Below are 22,239 nucleotides of genomic sequence, written 5' to 3'. Positions count from 1 at the left end.
TATTTGTGTCACCTTGCTTGTTTTAATTTTTTGTTGTAAAACGTCGATCCAGAACAGTTTTGGCCAGCGTACTAAGTAATGATACTACTACCAGTAGTGTTAGTATTGCAAGTAATGTTATTTCCTGTAAATTCTAATTAGCTAATAAGTAACTCAAGGCCCCATTTAAACCAGCATTGCTTAACTGGCATTCCAGACTAAATATTGTCAATAAATAAATAAATAAATAAATAAATAAATAATGATAGCATTGTAAGTAATATTAGTATTACAAGTAATGTTAGTGTTCTAAGTAATGTTATCACTGAAAGTAATGTTAGTATTGCAAGTAATGTAAGTATTGCAAGTCATGTTAGTATTGCAAGTAATGTAAGAAATGCAAGTCATGTTAGTATTGCAAGTCATGTTAGTATTGTAAGTAATATTAGTATTGTTAGCTATGTTAGCATTGTAAGCAATGTTAGTATTGTAAGTGATGTTAGTATTCTAAGTGATGTTAGTATTGTAAGTCATGTTAGTATAGTAATTTAATGTTAGTATTGTAAGTAATGTTAGTGTGTTCTAAGTAATGTTAGTATTGCAACTGAGTAATGTACGTAAGTATTGCAAGTAATGTTAGTATTGTAAGTAATGTTAGTATTGTAAATAATGTTAGTATTGCGAGTAATGTTAATATTGCAAATAATGTAAGTATTGTAAATAATGTTAGTATAGGAAGTAATGTTGGTATTGCAAGTGATGTTAGTATTGCAAGTAATGTTAGTATTGTAAGCTATATTAGTATTGTAAATAATGAGTGTATTCAAATAAACATTAAAATAATAATGATAATGATAATAATAATAATAATAATAATAATAATAATAATAATAAGGGATGGTCGTAATTCCCAGCCGAAATTATTGGTTGAAATAACAATCTTTGATTGATTTAGGTTTTGATCGGCACAGATTTTAGTCAAAAATAATGTTCAATAAGATTCAACTGTATGTCTTTCATAATAATGAAAATATAGAAGTACTGAATAAGTTTGAACGCTTGTTTAAATATAATAAAAATTACTTTTTGATCTTAAAAACAACAACAACAACAACAACTACACCTCTCTAGCAATATTCTCGTGCCAATTTAACTTTTCTGATTTCATTTAAAAACTAAATTATTTGCGGTTTATTACGCTGATTATATTCTTTTGATACTGCTGGCCAGTACGCTTTGATGAAAAGCACTGTAATGTTGTAATGTAGGACTAATTCCCGGGCAATATTGAAAGTATATGTTGCTATTTTTTCAAGAACTGGATATTCAGTCATTCATCCAAAATCTTTAGCTAAGTTCGCCATTTTCTTCGTGCTCCTCTCTCAGCTTGTTGGTAGAAGTGTAAAATTTTCCTTTAGTTTGTCACCCTCTGTATAATTTTGGAGTCAACATCTTGTCACGAAGACATTTCTAACAATCTCTTAGTTAATGCTTCATACAGGAGATAACAACACCGGTACAGTTGTCTAATCTGATTGCTAGAAAGTAATAATTTGCCAGGAAATTCCCTTTAGATGAATGTCATACTTTATGTAAATATGACAATGAATAAAATATGTTGTAATATTTCGAGAGGAAGACACATCAGCTCTAGCTGGGTTTCACATGCGGGTCCTCTATCCTGACTGAACTGGAATTCGAAAATGCTGGTTTTTCATGACGGAGGAAAACCAAAGTACACAGAAAAAAAACCTTGGAGCAAGGCGAGAGCCAACAACAAACTCAACCCACATGTATCGCAGGGCCGGAATCGATCCCGGGCCGCATTCGGTCGGAAGCGAGCGCTCTTAAAACTGCTCCCTAGTGTAAAAAAGTAAATGTATATGGTGTAGACAGTGTTCAGTCACGGTGTAAACAAATCAATTTTAGCTGGGTTGTTTTGAAAACATTGAATCATGAACTTCGTTTTGTAAATGCTATCCGAGGTCGGACTCTCAGTATGAATTACAGTTACGGCTATGATTGATTTCTCTTTTAAGAGAAGGTTTACCACCGCTCACAGCTACCGGAGACATTTATCATCTTGTAAAACATCAAACCACGAGATCAGAATCTTAAGTCAACGTTATGATCAAGTACAATCAAAATCAAATTAGAATCATTCATATCTAGATCTTAATTATAGGGGAATTTCCGTCTACAACACAGGCTACCTTATCGTAAGGAGAAACAAAAACGGAGCCAGCTAGTTGTGAATAAACTGTAAAATATCATTACTTCTTTTACAAAACGGCAGAGTTTATTAAACATGTTTCGACAGAAACTTATGTCATCCTCAGTTGATACAAGTACAAAACGATGAAAGCTGAATTTAATTATAATGTCAAAAATGCTAATTGTGATCAATTGTAACAACAGAATGAAGCAAAGCGTGCAAGTGTAAGAATAAAAGAGATAATTTTATGTTAACATGGTGTAACTGTTGATTCACTGCCAGAGGGTTAATCTAAAATAAACTTCAGAAAATAAACTTCAGAAAAACCATCACTAGTGCTTGTTCGTGTTCTTCACTGCTTGCCTTACATGTGCTTCCCTCATCTTCCACAAGTACAGTAATGGATTTAAAGATGAATTTAAAAACACAAAAGGTATCACTACTCTATAGGAAATAGTGCGTCGGCGAAAGTTCTCTCCCTACCCGACCACCCGACGTGAAAATAGGTAGCTCCCAGCCCCTTGTGGGTCATCAAATTCAATATGGCATCGCTCTGGTTATTTCCGTTTTTTCTTAATTTTCTTTCCGTTAGATTGGCAAGAGAATGGATTTGAATTTTGTTTGGAACTAATTTGATCTACTGTATTTATTTAACCTCGGAACAAACCCAATGCGGAATCCAGAAGCGGCTTAAAAAGCACATTGCTACTTCACAAATTTAATTCGAAATATAGGCATTCAAAAGCTTAAAGGTGTAGACTGATTTATGCTTATTTCGCACCTCTCTGGCTTTTTCAAGAAGTTCTATGTCCATTTGTACAAAACAGGAACTTCGTTCACTAAATTTTACAGTTTTTGCCCGTTGTCAAATTTGAGTCAAATTTGCCAGAAAAACTAGGACCTAGGTGAATGATAGAGAGTGCATCTGGTATCTTCTGTACCAAAACACTTGAAGAGCAAACTTAAGTATATTTATCCCTTAGTCCACCTAACCTACCTATGATGTTAGTATGGAATAATTTGGCTGACCCCCTTCTTTGACCTCCTGCCTGGTTTTCTCAGAAAATAAATATTAAATGCCGAGGTGATAAATAATGATCTCACAACTCTTTTTTAGTGAAAATGCAAATTAAATGGCGCTCTCTTGTGGTTATTTTTTTCCTTTAAAATGACTTATATTACGAGATATTACCGGGGCACGTGATACAGTGATTGATACAAGCAAGAGAAACATTGCTGATATCAGCTGGATTAAGGTAAGGACATTCTAGAGAGTAAATACATCTTAATGGCTAGCGCACTTGATGAGCCAACAGCTTTTATTGGGACACACAGTTCAGTCAAGGATCGAGACTTGAGACTCGATTCTCGCGAGAACTGAGTATCGCGGATCGAGCATCGAGTATCGAGAATCAAGTTGAGAAACGAGTCTTGCAAGATGGAGAAATAATGAGCTTGTCGCTTCAGTGATTCCTTGACAGACTTACTTAGAACAAAAGGATCGCAACTCAGGGAGAATTCTACCGTAAAACCCGTGTGAAGCACTGCATGAAACATTGACTTCATGCGGACAATTCTGCCAAAACAGCGCAGTGTTAGTAACCTCGTTGCACCCCAAGTGCCAACTCTTTATTTGTTTTTTCCCTTTCCATTAGCCTTCTTCAAGTGTAAGTAAACTCAAGATTGAAGATAAAGTCACAGAGCCTGAGGAGCCCAACTTGTTGGGGAGAATGATAGAAGCTTTGCACATGGAGTTGCTTTTTGTGAGGCACGGAATTGCTGTAAAGTTAGCCAACTTAGGGCAAGGTATGACAGGCGAGATCTCTTTGAAATTATTATGTCAGGTTTAAGAGGGTAGGGTTTGGAAGTGGACTCCTACATACAAATGTTGGGGGTATTTAAATGATGAAAGGAAACCCTATAAAAGTGGAATTAGCATCAAACAATTCCTGAAGGCCTGAACAGGTCTTCAATAGATACGGCATGGTCCTATTAGCAAAAAGTATTTGTATTTTGACAACTTTAATTTTTATTGCTTACGACAGAACCCCAAGAACCGAAGAAGCCAGCTTAGAAACTGAAGGTGAGAGTTCATGTTCATCTTAAGACTTTAAGTAAACATTGTATTTCCAAATAACAGGGTTTTCTTATATGAAAACGGACTGTTGGAAAATCGTACTTTGAAGAGGGGCCTTCCAAACAGTGGCTGTACAATCTTCTACAGTAGCTTACTAAAATTAATGCATTGATACTTGTATTTTGCTGACCAGATTGATCGGTCCCTGCTTAACATGATAAGTAATTTAATTGACGTTTTTTTATCATCTGACAGGAGAAGTTAAAGGCTACCAGTACCAGCTCCCTGCAGTTTAGTCAAGTAGAAAATAAATTGCAGTCTGAGTGCAACAGCAATCCCCTGTCCAAGGCTCTTCTGCTGATGCACATGGCAGGACAGGCTGTCACGTCAAGGGGTCACTTGGGAACTGAACGACAAACACAGCTTCTACAGGTATGAAATTTCTCAAGAATATCTCTTATATTCCTGTTCAGCTACACTGAACGGTCACGCCCTCCTGATTCTCGATTTTGAATCTCGCAGTCACGCTTTTGTGTCACACATTCTTGCTTTTTGTATCAAGCATTCTTGCTTTTTTAACACGTTCTTGCTGTTATGTCAGGCATTCTTACTTCTACATCATTCACGTATTATTGTGTTGCAACGTTATACAGCACAGGGTCGTGCTGTAGTGTCACAAGTTGTTTCGCATCACTGGCTCTTTCTTTTGAGCTTTGTTCGGGGTTATCTATGAGCCACATAATTATTATTGCATAATTACTGTTACATATTACTTGTTTTGCCTTACATGCTAGTCCTTTTTGATCTCACATTCTTTTCTTCATCTCACACACAATGAGAATTTCACATTTTTACATCACTCATTCTTTCTTTTACGTGTATGTCACGCATTCTTACGTAACGTTGCCAATTCCTACTGTGTCTATTTTTATGTACACACGTGTCACGCAATCTTGATATCACTTTACACATTATTATGCTTATGTCACCGCCACAATGTTACTTTGTTTCTGATAATTGCAGGAAAGCCAAAAGTTGATTGTTAAATGCCAACAGCAGTAAAGAAAGGTGTCCAGTTGGAACAGACAGACAGACGCTAGCAGTGATGATACACCTTTAGATTTGCCTCCTCCTCTTCTTCTTTACCGCAGCTCTTCTGTTTTGGTGTTCAAACCAGCTCCTTTCAAACACAGAAGTGGAGAAAAGGCAAGGTTCATGCAAACTAGTTTGGGAAGAAAACACTTCCATGTAGGTCTGATTGCCGGGTGCAAGCAAACTTTCTTCTTGGGCAAATATGAGTTGGGCAAGTGAAATTAACCTCAGTGGTCTCAAAAACTGTATTAAAACAGTTATTTATAAGACGCCCTGCCACATTGAATGAAATAGTGGTTGAAAGCCTGGATTAAATTGAAATCCAAGAATACTCTGTTTGCATTTGTCCTCTAATGGCCATTTTGGCTGACATATTTGCAAGTACATGTAACACAGTAAATGGTTTGAACCCAGGAGTATCAGTAGAAGATACGGTCCTAATTGCAGAACGCAAATAAACACAAATGAACACAAGATTTCATCTCTCAGTCAACGGGGGGAAGCTGTTGGAATACAACGTGGGGAGTCCCGGAGGGAACTCAAAGTCAACGGGTGAGTCCATGGAAGTAAACGGGGAGTACTTCGGAGAAAACAGTGTGAGCTGTTGAAAGTCAACGGAGGGATGGTGAAGTAAATAAAATATGACTACGAGGGACTTCAGTGGACCTGTTGTCCAAGCACCAACCCCATTTTTACCGCACCATTCCCGTTACTTTCTTTTTTTCTCTTTTTTTATTATTATTTTCCCCACCTGGACTCGAACCTCGTACCTCCCGCTCTCAAGCGAATCCCCTTAACCACTACACCACACCTTACGCTGTTGAAAACGCTCATCTCTTTTCTTATTATCATACCTTACTGGTCCCAGTCATAACTCGGCCAGTATCCAAAGGACGAGCGCTAGTGCTCGATTGAGGGTTGATCGTGAGGGTGAGACAAGAATTTGGTGTAAACAAGAACGCCCCAGAATGATGCTGGCAAAGCAAATGACTTTTTTTAAGGATTCTCAGAATAAAACTACGCATCTTACAACTGTGGTGCCGCAAATACGTAAGACAGGAAACTAAAAACTCCTGAGCAAACTTTGTAGCGTTTATGTTATTACTTTTAACCTGGTCTACAGTCTACGAAGCTGTTGAAATCTGAGCGCCACATCAATAAAGGAGAGGCGAGATGAAAACACTTTCTTTGCGCGAGATTTGCATTCATTATGAAGCAAAATCTTATCGAGTTTAATGGCTGAAACTTTATGTCTTTTTTCCCAGTAGGGTTTCTTGTTGGCTACTGCAGAGTTAATTCTGACAAATTTATGTGACTTATTTACATACTTTGTTGCCTTGTGAATGTACATAAGAGCAAAAATTTCATATCTATATAAAAAGTACGTAACCTTGCTTTATAACAGCTATCATGCTGACGGTGACACTTGAATTTTGCACGTGACTCCGTCTGATTAAGGGGTCAGATCATAACAGCGAGCTAGAGGAGAATTGGCCAAGTAAAAAGGGCGTCCGAGAGAGTGGGGGACAACGTTGAGGGTGTTTTACGGTGATGCCGCCCCATCCAATCCTCCTCCTGTTCGGCCACCTGGCCCAGTTCTTCTCGTTCATACAGTAAACTCAGCGATCACTCGCCATCATTACGTTTAAATTTAAAATTAAGAAAGAGACAACAAATTGTGTTTTTTTTCTGATATTTCCAGCTCTAAGTCTATCATTGGTGGATTTGGAGAAGGTCTGTCTCTCGAGATTATATTGGAACTGGCAGAAATAGCCAGTCAGCGGCATCATGTACTCACCAGTGGTACATCGTGTATGCATGCTGAGAGTATTGGAAGACGCAGCCATTTTGAATGAACTGGACTTGGAGAAACGGTAAGTTTGCTTTGTATTGTATAACCCTCAAATTAAAGAAAACCCCAAAGCAGTAGCTGTGTAGAATGGATAAACACTGAAGAGGCTAAAAACACCAACTGCGGTTTGAGAGTGGTTACAAGAAAGACGAACTTTAAATTAATTAGTGCTCATTCTCTCATGTCAAGCCAAGTCCGTTCTGCGCACAGCACCGTGTCCGGGTGGGGTGGGGAACACTTCCTCCATAACCAAGCGCGGTCTAGACTGGACGCCAGACTGTGGCTTACGTGCAGGCTGGCTCTGGCTCGTGGACTCGCGGAAGAGGACGGTGGAATGGGCAAGCTTGGCGGCTCAACGAGAAGTGTAACAAGTGCTATTGGATCTTGTCCACATCATTGTCAACAAGGTATTTTGGAGTTAGTTTACTGGTTAAATGGGTTGTGACTTCTGTACCTGACTGCGGAGAAACTTTGATCAAACAAGACCCGATATAAGCACTTAGCTGCTCATTAACTTGAATTTGATAAAGGTAAATTAACTGCCGTAGGCAGTTTAAGAAGTCGACGACGGGCTAACTCCTCAAAGTTTAACTCCACAAACTCGCTACTGAGGCTAAATTACCTTTATCAACTTCAAGTTGAAAAACAGCCAAGTGTTCCACTTGCCCGCCGACGCAAAAAGCTCTTTTTAGAAACTGATGCCTTTTCTTCAATATGAGTAGCCTTATGGTAACCAGGTTGTCGCATGAATGAGAACTGTATCAACCTTATCAAGGCCGATCCACCTCTTTGGCGACCCAACATAATGAAACTGTCTAATGCACATATTTACCTATATAGCAAAATGAGGATTGGAGCGAGCAACGTTTCACGGGCTCAAAACTAAGACTTCCCGGTAAACTTGTACAAATTTGATTCATTTAACCAACGTAAAGGTCTTTTAACATGTCGAGCTTCATTGAGGTCTAGACGAGGCTGAAGCATTTGTAGACATAGGGCTGATGGCGGAGTTTTCTCTTTTTAGTGTGGTACAGAATTTACAGCACGGAAAAATGGCAACAGACTTGCTGGAAACACTGGAGGTAAAACGGGAAACTCAAATCTTTTTCTCTCACTCACACATGTTAGTGTCTCCTTCTAATCCAAGTAATGGTTTCGCTGGTTGACCATTTTTTTTTTTGCCCAGATTGTTTTATATTAGAGAAAAGCTCGTTCGTCTTTTTGGCGAAAATGTTATCTCGGAAACAGCTATTGTACGTTTTTGTTTTTTGTTTTTGTTTTTTTCATTCTTGGCGTTGGTTCTTTTCATCTGTTCTACAAAATCAGTCGCTCTTGCGGAGTTTTCTGTCAGCTGTGGCTATGAATTGTAGCCTTCCAAAATCGTCCTAACACAGGTTTTTGTTGTTTCTCTCGGCAGAATATCATTTTACGTCTAGAACAGAGTCCAGCACTGTCATTCTCAGGAAGACTGTTATTGGTTCTGTCAATTATTCAGCACGTATCTGAACGACTCGCTTTTCGCCTATAAACGAGGGATGACTCATTTACTTGATCAGGTAATAAAGCTTGTTGCAATTTGTACCTTTTGCGCCGCTGCCTTGTGTCCCTACCATGCGTTGCCACGTTGCGTCGCCATGTTGTGCCCTACTTTGCGACACCATCTTGCGCCGCGCCATCTTGCACCGCCATTTTGCACCGCTATTTTTTCACCGTTATTTTATGCCGTCATACTATTCCATCATATTGTGTCAGTGGACAAACACAGCAGATAGTTGCATTGTGGAAATTCTAACGCAAAACTTTTTGTTCAGAATATGTTCTCCTTCAGACTTAATTTCCAAGACAGATAATTTGTAGCTATAACACCGATGACGTATCTTGGCTTTTTGTCGTAATTTTGTTTTTGCTTTTTATTTTTATTTTCTTTTTGTGTACACTAGGAAACGGTCATTTTATAGTTCCCTTTGATTTCAAGTTGCGTTTTGTCTCACCCAAAACCTTTTACAACTGAGACTTGTGTAACGAGTATATTCTTATCAACTTTTATACACTTTTTATGTGTTCGTTTTTTTCTATTCCAAGCGGCTATTTCAAAGCCTAGGGCGTTGAAAAAATTGTAATCATCTTTCTTTGTTAGTTTCCTTCTTTCGTACTCCCAGAAAGGCCAAAAAATGAGCAACCTTCGAGGTAAGATTTAGCTTACAAAGTATATATTTCGGGCCTGCAGGACAAAAGGTTATTTACCATCGACTTATTGTTTTTTTTCCTTTTGCTTTGTGCAGCATCTCTGGCGTTAGCACTACGAGGACTTTTAATGGGCTTTTCAGTTTAATGAAGCAAGCCTATATCAATATGGGATAGTCACGCAATGTTTGAGAGAGTAAAGATTGCGTGACAAGGGCAGTTCTCCTGCAAGTTTATCTTGTGTGTGTTCTCTCTCAGTTCAATGAAGCAAGCCTATCTGGTGATGGCTTTGGTTCTCATTAGCAACGCCAACACACTCAAGCCTCCCATAACACCTGACCAGCCTCCCCGCACAGCAGAAACGATCCGTCGGGTGTGAGGGAAGACCGGAAGATGAGCAAGAAAGGAAGTGCTAAGGGTAAAGAACGTAAGGATAAAGAGACGAGAGAGAAGAAAAGGAACTCGACAAGGAATTGAGAACAGCTTGGGCTGCTATTCGTTCCGCGGGTGTGGTGTCTTCGGCTCAGTATAAAATCGGGATTTTCACGGGAGATCCCGAAATTGCCGCTTTGAAACTCACCGAGAAGGCCGCGAGCTCAGGCCTCGCGCTGTTTGACCTACTGGGTACCGATGACGTCATTAAGAGCGTGGAGGACGGTGCACTAGTTGCGCAGGATGGGAACCACCATCAACACTTCCAATCGCTCGGTACTTCGTCGACAATGTTCGTACGTGGCGCTCGGAGTGTATTCGGAAGACGAGGAGATATCGAACAAGAGCTCCGCTGCTGTGTTACCTTTGTTCAATGACAAGAAAACTCTGAAACTCTCTAAGATGCATTCGTTTCTAAAGAAAGAGTTAGGCTCTTATGCGGCGGAGTGCCGTGGTGTCTACCCTCCTGAGGTACTGGCAAATTATGGCCCTTCAAGTCTGCCCCAGACGAAAGTGACCCAACCTTCACAAATGGACCTAGCGGAAGATTTGAAAACTGGTGAGAACAATATCATTTGAGTTGTCTGTGAGAAAATGAAAAAGGGTGCATTGATACACCAAGTCTTTTTTCTCTTTATGTTAAACAGGTTACAAAGAAAAATATTAAAGATACTAGTCGCAAATATATCGTTGTTCTGTTTTGGTTTTTTAATGTCAAAGTTTTTTGCCTCACTAAAGCATACTTGAGATCGAAACTTAAAGCTGTGAGTTAGCTCCTTTAAAGAAACAAAAACATAAAGCTATACTCGCATAACTAGCATGAAACAAGCTCTGTTATATTTTTTTCCTACCCTTTTGGTTATTTCACACTACTTAAATTTTGTAATAACTTCTCTGTCAAGCACAATTACTTCTTTGTCAAGTTTTCCCAATTTTAAGAAAAAACTGCTAGAGCTTTTAGAAATTAATTTCTGACCTGACAAAGCCGCACACTGCTGCATTATCTATGTAACCGTATTGTTACGTACAAGGTGGCCTCAACTAAAAGCCTATAAATAATTACTCTATTAGGTAAAAAGGCTAATAAACAGAATGTAATAATAATAATAATAATAATAATGATAACAATTTAATGCTTTTTTGCGTAAGCTCAGCATGTGTTATCAATTATTTCGCAATGCTCTATATTGACAACAAATATTGTGCCGTGAATTATCTACCGTCTCCTTACAAAAAACTTTCGTGTGATTTTTGTCTTACACCGCAGAGCAAAGGCTAACATATCAGGTCGTCTAATGTAAAACAACAGTAAGGTTTATCTCCGAGTTTGTTTGTGAGGGACTCTGTAAGAGCACTGATTCGCGACCTGCCAAATGCAGAGACATTAATTTTACTGGTGTTTATTTTTATATTTGTTTTTGTTTTTATTTTCCACAGGTTTCGTTGACAAGTCCACCAAAGCAGGCGACTTTGAGATGGGTGCCCAATGGTTCCAGCCAGAACTCGACTGTGTGTCCGTAGGAGATCCCGACGACACACAGTCACAGCCAAGCCGAGCTGTTTGGTTCTTGTATGCCTGTAGCAACAAGGCCCTGGACTTGACATTAAACCAAGTCTCCGGTCAAGTTCAAGGCCGGGATGTGTCACGTGATAGAGGCTCGTGCTCAGGCCCTCCACGAGAAGCTCAAGGTAACGTTGCAAACTGCCGAAAATGACCTAGCGCTGCCTGTGCAGAGCTCACAGACGACAGTTGGAATTACTTATCAGAGTAAAAGTAATTTTTAGCATTTAGCATCTGAACACCCAGTTTTGCTTTTTGTTTACTTGGGAATACATCTTCACTTATAGCATAGAGGGCAAGATAACTGAATTCCGATTGGTTTAGATAAAGTGCTGTTTTCTGAAGCAACATATTACCGAAGAAGAACCGAGATCTTCCCGAAGATTTTTGAACGTCATCAAAAGGTCACCAAATTTCGCCGATCCCCCGGAAATTGATCAACCTTTGGGCCATTACTCGTGATTAAGTCTGCGTTCGAGCCTTGTGAACCATCAGGCCGGCGCTTACCTCAGGCTTACTTAGCGTAAGGCGAGTATTTCTAACCTCCCTCCTTAGTATTGCCTTGGTACCCCTCCCTTGGGTTTTGTTCATACATAGCTTTTTGTCAACTTGTTAGCTCCAATCTTCTTCACCGTCACTCAGGACTTAACTTGGTGAGGCCAATTATAACTTGGTGCCGAGGTTTAGGGAAATAAAACTAGAGAAATCGCATCGATGTTGAGGAGTAAATAAATAATTTCTTTTCTTTTATTCCTCTCAGAGCCAAGTTAGAATTTATTTTTTTTAAATTGTCCTATTTGCATTGCAAATATTTTTACCCTCATTTGATATTCATGTTGCTCGCCACGTTTGCACGCTGTGTTTGGAAGTTCGGTTTCTTGCTTCAAAAATTCACCTTATGCCGCTTCTACACTAAAAGAATCGTGTTCTAACTTGTCCCAGATAGAGACTTTTGTTGGAAGAACGTTCTGGAACGAAGTTGGACCGCATGTGGTACTTGACAGCAGGAAACGGCAAGCGAACTCAAGTTGCGAAGTGACCTCATAAGTACTTTTGCTTGCTCGTGGTATTTGTAGAAAACTTATGCTTTATTACTCATTTTATGTCAGACCGTTGAAATAATTTCAAACAATTTGATACATCTATTTAACTAAAATGGATAAACAATTCATGCTGGTACAGCACAACTAACTTTATACTGATGCTGAGACTTAAGTACTTAGTAGTTATCAAGAACGAACACGGAGAAGGAATTGAAACGGCTCCGGTTCAGATTTTGCAGCTCTTTTCCTTCAGAATGTTTTTTTTTTTTTTTCAAATTTCGTCATGTTTCCTTACGATAACATCATATTGTCTTTTAATTTGTACTTCTTATCAGGCAATGAAACAAAAGATGAAGACACTGGAAAAGTGAAAGATCATTGATGGAGCAAAATACAACATTTCTATGGCAGGTCAGTTCATTTTTCCCTTACTCTTGCATGGAGTTAGAGAGTGTGTAGGACGTACAATGGAGTTAAGAGGGACCTGTTCGTGTATATATCCTTATTCTTGTGATAATTTCTCTGCGCTCAAAGCGAATACATACTAGTAAAAGTCTAAGGCTGAAGTAGCTTCCTTCTAAATATTGTAATTGATTTATTATTTATTTATGTACTGGCATTACTTTTCGTTGCTTAATGTTACTCTGAAAGGAAACCATAACCAGTTATAATTTGCTCATGAAATCATATTTTGTGTTATTCAGGCAGACTTGAAGTTCATCAATTGAAGAATTAGAACAGAGAAAGATCTAAGATGGACCTACATAAATTGCCAGCAGGTTAGTTCATGTTTTCCTAAATTTTGAATGGAGTTATAAAGCTAGTCAGGTACTATACACAATGCAGGGAAGAGTAACAAGTTTTGGCAAATAACCTGTTCTTGTTGATAATTTCTTTGCCCAATAAGAGCATTGCTCTTAGTTTGCGTTACGTTATGCGGTATGTTTTGCTGTAGTTTTGCGTTGCCTAGGGAAATTATTACTATTAGTAATTTTGTTCATAGAGATGTCTTTTGTAATTGACGTCAGGCAGACATCTAGCACGGAGACGGATGACATCGCTACAGGGAAAGATCAGTGGTGGATTTAGAGACATCTACGATGTAAGGTCAGTTGATGTTTCAATTTACCTGGAATAAAGTTCCAGAAAGTGGCTGGTCTTTGTTAGTTTATTTGTTACAGTCAAAATCCATATTTTTGCTGCGAATTTTTTTCTTTGCAGTAAGAGAGCAAATGTCGTTTATTCACGTTATGTTAAAATGGCCAAACATAATTACTAGATTTTCTGCAAATAAACGAAAACTGATTAGCTTGTTTATATTTATGTATGTTGCCATGGCAACGGCACATACTTCAGTTAAGTCTGGGTTGTTAACTCGCGTGTTGTCATGTTTGGCGACCAAAGGATGAAGGATTTCCGAAAAAAACGTAACCAGAGCAACTAGGAAGTTGTTCAACAAATTAAATAAACTTTTGTATCTCTATTCAGATAAAGTTGACGCCCATATAGTCATGGCATTGAAGCAGTGAAAGATCAACGGTGGAGTCAAAGATATCTATGGCAGGTCAGTTAATGTTTTGTAATTTAGAAGTGAGTAACAAATTTAAAGAGGCACGGACGTTGCTAAGTACCTGAGCGTATCGTCATGGCGACCAGCTGGCGTAACAACTGTTTGGGAATGTTATTTTTATTTCTGGTTGAACACGAAGGATCGGAAACTCTTGCATAGAGTCGGCTTCACGAAAATTTGTCAGAACGTACTTGTTGACTTGTAAGTCATAATATACCAAACAAATTCATAGTTCGAATTATTAATTCTCTGCACTGATTGCAGACAATTTATCTCGTTTGTTGGTAATTCTGAGAATTCGATTGTTCACCGAGACAACACTTACACACTATTTGATGAGTTCATCTATTCTCATCACCTATCGGCTTGTCAATCTACTGATAGGTTAAGGTGAAATAAGATGTTGGTGGGATTCTTGTTGTTGATCGGTTTTGGGAAGGAAAAATTGTAAGAAAATTCCAGTTGGAAAATGTAGGTATCTTTATATGGTTTGACTTTTGATTTGAAACAGTAGACCGGAAAAGTGTTTTTTGCTTTAACAGATTTTTATTCCGAATAGCAAAAGAGCAAGGGAAAATAGTAGGTCACTAAAGCTCGAGCAATGTCGTTTAATATCTTATAGAAACTCAAAGTTTTGTTAAATTCCAAGAATGACAGCTGATAGATGATTCCAGATTTTAACTGACCAATCATGTTTCGATCTTAACATCCTTACTAACACCTGACAGATGATTCAAAATTTGAACTGAAAAAATCATGTATTGATCTCAATGTCCGTCTTGACAACTGACAGATGATTCCAAATTAATTTCAACTGACAAAATCCTATTTTGATCTCGGCATCGTTACTGACAACTTACATGATTTCAAATTTTCACTGACAAATATTTTTTTCGTCTCGAGATCATAAACGATAACTGACCGGCGATAATTCCAAATTTTAACTTCACAATATGTTTCGAACTTAACATCCTTGTTGGCAAGAAACAGATTACTCCAAATTTCACAGATAAATAATATGTTTTGATCTCATGATCAACTTCCTTACTAGTACTGACAAACTGACAGATAAATCCAAAATGAAACTTACAAATTATTTCTCGGTGTGGATTCATATTGACCACTGGTGAGATGGATCAAACTTTTAAGTGACCCTATACATTTCATGTGCTATACCTGACAGAAGGCTTGAAAGTAACAGACTGGAAAAAATGATTTGATCGCAGCATCGTCCCATGGCTTTATTTATTTTTCTCGATCACTGCATCTTTGTTGACAGATTACTTCAAGTTTTAACACTTTATGTTTTGACCTGAAGATTTTTTTCCGATGACTTGTAGATCAGATGTTTACAGATAATTATAAGTGACAAATCTTATGTTTTAATGTCAGTATCTTTATCGACAGTTTTTACCAAGTTTTACCGATGAATCATGTTTTGATCTCAGCATCCTTCCCACGACTAACAGATGACCTGAAATTGTAACTGAGAAATCATTTATTGATTCAGACATCTATCTAGACACACAAAAAAAAATGTGTGGCTGAGGCAAATTTTACGGATTAATTCTCTTCCTAGGTATTTAGCAGTGTTCCACTTCCTCAATCAAAAAGAAAACGACAACAACAACAACACTGATTTACTCAAAAGAGGAAAGAAGAATACAATGACACGAAGCTCACAAATACGAGATTAGCTGCCTATAACAACCATGTGGCTGAAAGAGATTAAGCAGCTATCTATGCAAATACAATTAATAAACATAACGGTCATGTGTATTAAATATCAAGCAAAAGTAACTTTTTAAATAGAGCTATAAACATAGAGCAGTTTTTAATTGAGTGTCGTAAACCAAAAACCAAAGTAATTACTTTTTTTAAGCCTATAGTCTGGCCTACTTAATGCAAAATCAGTTACTTTTCGACACTCAAATGAAAACCGCTCTATAAAACAAATCTAAAAGCTAATATTACAACAAGGCAAGAAAAAAAAACAACAACAACAACAACAACAACAAAAACAAAAACAAAAAAAAACTGATCGAGGCAAGTGTCTTGGTTTGCCTCATATTGGTTACGTCCGTGAAATCAGCTAAAAAGCAGAGCTTTCTTTAAATCTTTAGGACTTAGATGTTCTTATCACAAACAAGAATAGCTTTTTTTAAAGTGGAAAAGGGAAAAAAAAATTCTTGGTCCTAAGTGAGACAAAAGACATGAACGATTTTTTGGTATGGTGAAAGAGAAACTGGTTGACAAATAGTCGCAGAACTGTTTATTCTTTATTTGTTAAAGATATTTATGAAACTGTGTCAGCTTTCTTTGAAATGTCTTTGTCATCACCAGATTGTTTGTTTTACTGGGTCGGTGAGCAACAGAACATTTTTTCCCCTCCTGTTCGAAAGAGCTCTCATCCTAAGTATATACAACCTGGACCAAGTGCAGCACATAAATTGCAAGATTAGCGGAACCAAACAAGAAGCTTTTCAATGGGAACCGTTGCTTAGTCCTGTTAATCTTCATCTGGGCTTCAGTTCACAAAGTCTACAAATTTATTAAGCAGCAACAACAGCAACAACCAAACAAAAAATTCTTGAATGATATATTATCGTTAACTTTTTTGAAAGCGTTTCAGTTGTTGGGTTCGAATCCAGTTCTCTGATCTAACCAGTCTGCAAATTTAACTAAATTCCTCTGTGTTTAAAGAACAACGAAATTCAGAAAGTATCTTATAGCCATTACTATTTAAATCGTTATTGCAAATAATGTTCATTTAGCTGATGGAAATTTTCTGATCTATTTGCTTACAAATGGGATTTAAATCTAATTTCTCCTTACAAAATCATCACATTGTTAACAAACAGATGATGAGAATATCTAGACAAGGTTCATGGAATAGGATGAGGAAGCTTTACGTAGTTAAAAAAGACAAAACAAAACAAAACAACACGAAGCTTCAGTATGATATATTCAACATTTTTCGTTCTTTCTTTCAGGGTTCTGACCATACGACTAAGGGAGGATAAAAGCAAAGACAAGACACTGGAGGCAATACTAAGAAGACAGGACATTAAAGACCAGGCATAATTCATAAGGGACAAAAGTAAGACAGATTGAGAGATTTTTTCAAGCCGAAAATATAGGACGTGTAAGATAGGATTTTCTTTCTTTGGACTAAACTTCAGGATCGCAAAGGTTTTCAGCTCACAATTAAGCAAAACACGAAGGCTTTCTGTGAAAAGGGACCGGCCCCCCCAAAATATTGACAGTTACGTTTTCTATCCATTTTGATCCAGTTTTAATCTTTTGCCATTCTTCATGATGCGAGAGTTTGGTGGATTGTGTGACGGACGCGTGCGTGACTCTTGAGCATCACTGGTGTTACGTTACACTATCGACCGATGAAAATATGTTAGTAAGGCTTTGTGCGGGAATTTCAATACACGGCATTGCAACAGGAGATTTAACTGTTAATTGAGGTAATAAAGATTGTTAAGTGCCTTTTGATATTTTGTTGGCTTGTTTAGACAAACAGCAAGGCAGCAGGGTACCAAACGAGACTTTATTTTCTTTATTTTCTGAGTTAGTAGTTAAAATACGGCAACATCTCCTGGATTTAAATAATTCCTGTGCAAAACTTTATTATCATATTATCAACGGTCGTTGGTGCAGCGCAACACCACTGTTGTTCAATAGTCACGTACGTTTCTATCATATGATTCACCGAGTTCTCGTATCGTGAGCTTCGTAATTCTTTTATTTACCTCGAGAAGAAAATTTGTATAGTCAGCCTTCGTGTTTAGAATCACAATTTTTTTCTAATTTTCTTTCATGGACCAATTTCAGAATGGATTGTCTTGTTTATTCAAATTGTCCTAACCAAAAGCAATTTTAAAAGTTTTCTGGAACCAGAATTAGGAAGAAAAAATTCGCTGCTAATTTTTTGTTGAGTTATTTCAAGCGTATTTCGTCGATTTAGCTTTGTACAAAATCAATTTCTGTTGGTTGTTAAACATATTCTGAAAAATTGTTTTGACTGCCTAAATTTACTTTAAGGTTAACCTTCGTCAGTTGTTTTTTTTTATTATTTTCCCGCCAAAAACCTTAGAAAAAATACGGGCGCCAATAATACGCATGCGCCAACTTTTTAATAAAAAATCACTTCTTCTTAACATCTGTTAAAACATTTTTAATTTTCCCGCCAAAAGACTTAGAAAAAATACGGGCGCCTATAATACGCATGCGCCAACTTTTTTAAGAAAAATTACTTCCTGTTAACATCTGTTTAAATATTTTTAATTTTCCCGCCAAAAGACTTAGAAAAATACGGCGCCTAAAATACGCATGCGCCAATTTTTTTTCAAAGATGTAATTTAATTCTAAGTTATACTTGATCAATAAATGTAATATTGTATTTCTTTTGTAATCTTTATTAAGTAAATAAAATATTTCAAATAATAAAGTACTCGCAACAAGTGTTTCATTTCAATTGTTTTATTCATCTTTAATTTTCTACTTACAATAGTTAATTAGTTACTTGAAATTCAATTCAATTAATTACAAAGGTGTCATAAAAAAATTGCCCTATATATACTAAGACTTTTGGCGGGAAAATTGGAAAAAATTTGCACAGCGTTTCCCCTGACAACTTTTTTGACAAAAATTTTAAGGGGATACCCCCTTGAATTTTTCCCGCAAAAAAATATTTTGACATATACCATCTTGAACACAAATTAACGGACAATTTTGATTCCAATCATTTGAATCCTATTTTTTTTAAATAAGTTTTTTAATCCAGTGAACATGTGATTGTGTTCAAGATGGTATATTCCATGATGACATCTTGTTAAATAGTAAGCCGTAAGACGACGAGCAGCTAGAAACCTATTTACAGAAATGAGAAGAACAAGTTAAACATTTGTACAACAACAAAGTTTCTGCACAACATCGAGATGGTGAAAACATTTCTAAATCGATATATTTTAGAGAGTTCTCATAGCCGGGTAAATAAAGCCCCAACTACATAAACTCTCTGATAACTAAAGTGATTCCAAAATTTCGTCACCTTCTCAAGGTTGTGTGGAAGCGTTGCAGTTGTACAAATTTAATCTTGCTCTTTCCGTTTCTGTAAATAGGTTTCTAGCTGCACGTTACTCACAGCTTAACGATTTAACGTGATATCATCATGCAATATATTTCAAGAAGACAGCAAAGGCAAGCCATTAATCCGATTACTCCAACGAACATTAAACAACCACTAAAACTTCAGTTAGTCCTAGAATTTGAAAATTTTTAGAACTTCCGTAACTTTTAGCCGAGATGAAAAACCAATACCCGACAAATCATAGGCCAATTTAAGATAAACTGCTACTGGCTTGCCTCGTTATCTTCTAAAAATTACTTCCAGCGAGGTGTTAAAGGTTAATGTCTGGTTATCAAGCTTCAAAATGTGTCTATATATCCTATGGCTTCCGTTGTAACACTTTCTCATTTGCGAACGAAAGCAAAGTCATTTTAGATGAATGAGAAAATTGAAAAGTAATGTAGCAGGTATTTTGAACAATTTTCTTCGTAGCAAACGATAGAGATAAAATTTTAGAACACTCAGGCAATTGGAACCAAGTTTTAAAAATCAAAGATGAAATAGTGAATACTTTTAGTAAAAATGTCTCTCAGTTGCGGACAAAAGCTGCAACGTCATTTTTAGAACAATCAAACAATTAAAGCTCGTTTAAAAAAGCAATAGAGCTAATGGCAAGTATTTTGAAAAATGTTTGTCCGTAGTGAACGATAGCGATAAAATTTTAGAACAATCAGAAAATTGGAGCTACGTGGGTGACAATGGATGTAATAGTGAATACAAATGATAGCCATAATAACGAATCAGACAATTGAAACCAGGTTTTGAAAACCAAAGATGAAATAGTGAAAATGAAAAGTTTTAGTCGAAACGTTTTGTCAGTTGAGGACGAAAGCAATAACATTTTAGATGAATCAGAAAATTGAAACTGCGGTAGTGTAAAGCAATAGAGTAATAGCGAGTGTTTGGAAAAATTTTTCCGTAGCAAACGTTAGCGCAAAAATTTTAGAACAATCAGAAAATTGGAGCTACGTTCATGATGATAAATTATTAGTGAATAAAAACGATAACGGTAAAATTTTCAAAGAATCAGACAATTGGAACAAGTTTAGAAAATCAAAGATAAAATAGTGAAAATGTCTGTCAGTTGCGAACGAAAGCAACATTTTAGAACAATCAGGCAATTAAATCGGAGCTGCATTTTTTCTCTAGAATATTCCAACAATTGAAGCTACATTTCAAAAAGTAATAGATTTGACAGTAATGAAAGCAAAAAAAAAATTGGAAATTCAGACAATTAGACCTAAATTTTTCGAAAAGCGATAATGGAAAGAGTTGCTTGATACCAGACATAATTCATTGCAGCCTCGCTGGAAGTTAGACAAGAGGATATATGTGGTTTCTGGTTGATCTTTATAGCCTCAGTCCCCTCCCGAAAAAACAATTTAAACCGACCGGTTTCCGTAGGGGAATAAATATAACAATATCTGCCGATAAATCAAGTACTTTCTTGATACGAAGATCAATGCAGAAACCAAATATCCTCCTCTAAAATTATTTATTTAAGGTGGCTCTGCATGTTAATACACAACAAACGTCAAAAGAAATGTCCACACAGTTTACTGCAACTTCGTAAAAAACCGAGGAAAAAAAAACAACAACAACAACACCCCGAGTGAAATAAGAAAAAAAGCTCAATAATAGGTGATCATGTCAACAAATGCTTAAAATATTTAGAAATTAACTTGAAAGAAGTTGCCACGAAACTCAGACTTACTAACGAATCGCTAACGATTCCTGGAATTAGTTGAAGTGTTTCAAAATTTGAACTGACGTAGAAAGAAACGATATTACTTGTTTGATAGTTATACTGCGCAAATTTAGTGAGCTTCAGGCTACAGCATTTTCAAATGAATTGGATCATTAATAAATTTTGAGCAAGGAAATTACCCTTCCAACATTTACAATTCACATAAATTAATAGCACTGTGTTTCGTCTGTAGAAGCTCTGTGACCTTTTTGGGAGAAAAAGGAAAATCTAAATATGTTCAAGCGATTTGGACTGCAAAGCGAAGAATCGATCTTAAAAGAGACTTTTTAAATTCTTGGCTGAAATGCTAAGATTTGAGAAGTAGAAATGATTCCTCGATAACATAAAGCGTTTGAGTAAGATTCCAAAATGAAGTAAATTTTTATTGAACAGTCATGTGATATCGTTCTTGAGCAAGGGCATTGCCCTCCAACGAGCAATTCGCATCATAAATTGAAACTAGGCCTTCGTAAAACCTCAGTGCTTAATGCGATTATGGAGAACACGACAAATCAAAACTCAGCATTGAACTGTTTGCTCGATTTTTGTCACAACACAATTTGTTACGATTGACATGATCACGTTACTTATAGTCATTAAAGTCCAATTGCTATCACGGTTTGATTTCAACATTCAGTGCCACCTTAATATATTCTGCAAAGGTTATCGCCTAGTAACATGTTTTCAATCTTAGGAGAGTTGAGCGATTGCAAAACAATTTGGAATTTTGCAACAACAAAAAAATCAAAAACAATCGAATCTGATAAAATTATGTAGTAAAACATGCAAATATCGACCGATGAAATTTAATTTAATCAAACTGATGATCGCTCGATCCAAGAAATAAAACTCCCCACAATTTGAAAACATGTAACAGATGATAACTCGAAAGCGGTTTAAACCTTTCCAGCAAAAATGGCAGAAATAATTAATTAAACCTCACTACCAAATTGAAATGCTATTATTTCAGCCGAGAAAAAAAAAAAATAAACCTTGAACAATCAAATTGATTTTAGACTACGAAGTTTTACCCTCTAATATAACTTTTCTAGTTACGAGACAGCCATTTCTTATCGGAAAGATTTCAATTTAACCAAATTCTAAATTGATATTCTTAACTTTGTCTTCATCCTCCCTGCTTGAATCCTTTTAATCTCCTCCTGTCTTGCTGACAAACCCTGAAAATAGAAGAGATAAAAAAATTGAGTAAGGAACAAACCAAACTGTGGAAACTGAAAAGAGTAAACAAGAAATAAAATAATTCACAGTGAACTGTTAAACACGAGTGCGCGTTGACAATAACAAGACAAACTTTGACAAAGAAACGCCACTTTCGTAATGAAAGCC

General features: G+C 36.8%; 2 protein-coding genes, 1 long non-coding RNA gene and 1 pseudogene across 3 annotated transcripts in view; 3 read left to right on the top strand and 1 right to left on the bottom strand.

Annotated features, from left to right (window-relative positions):
• The window catches only part of LOC145460163 (adenosine receptor A3-like), a 57,067-nt gene that overhangs the window by 15,452 nt on the left and 19,376 nt on the right, over positions 1–22,239 (top strand). The gene's annotated exons all lie outside the window — the stretch shown is intronic.
• Positions 208–776, bottom strand: LOC145502191 (uncharacterized; annotated as a pseudogene).
• On the top strand, positions 9,332–11,972 carry LOC145503173 (uncharacterized). The gene is made up of 2 exons (XM_081482636.1): positions 9,332–10,390; positions 11,269–11,972. Exons 1-2 carry the CDS (start codon positions 10,075–10,077, stop codon positions 11,544–11,546), a joined length of 594 nt encoding a protein of 197 aa, XP_081338762.1. The 5' UTR covers positions 9,332–10,074; the 3' UTR covers positions 11,547–11,972.
• Positions 12,791–13,794, top strand: LOC145503174 (uncharacterized). The gene is made up of 3 exons (XR_014051444.1): positions 12,791–12,846; positions 13,140–13,214; positions 13,464–13,794. It is a non-coding gene; the product is annotated as an uncharacterized LOC145503174 (long non-coding RNA).

This window comes from Orbicella franksi, chromosome 11 (assembly GCF_964199315.1).
Source record: "Orbicella franksi chromosome 11, jaOrbFran1.1, whole genome shotgun sequence".
Classification (NCBI taxonomy): domain Eukaryota; kingdom Metazoa; phylum Cnidaria; class Anthozoa; order Scleractinia; family Merulinidae; genus Orbicella; species Orbicella franksi.
Note: the sequence above shows the minus strand (reverse complement) of the source record. Positions and strands in the feature narration are given on the sequence as shown.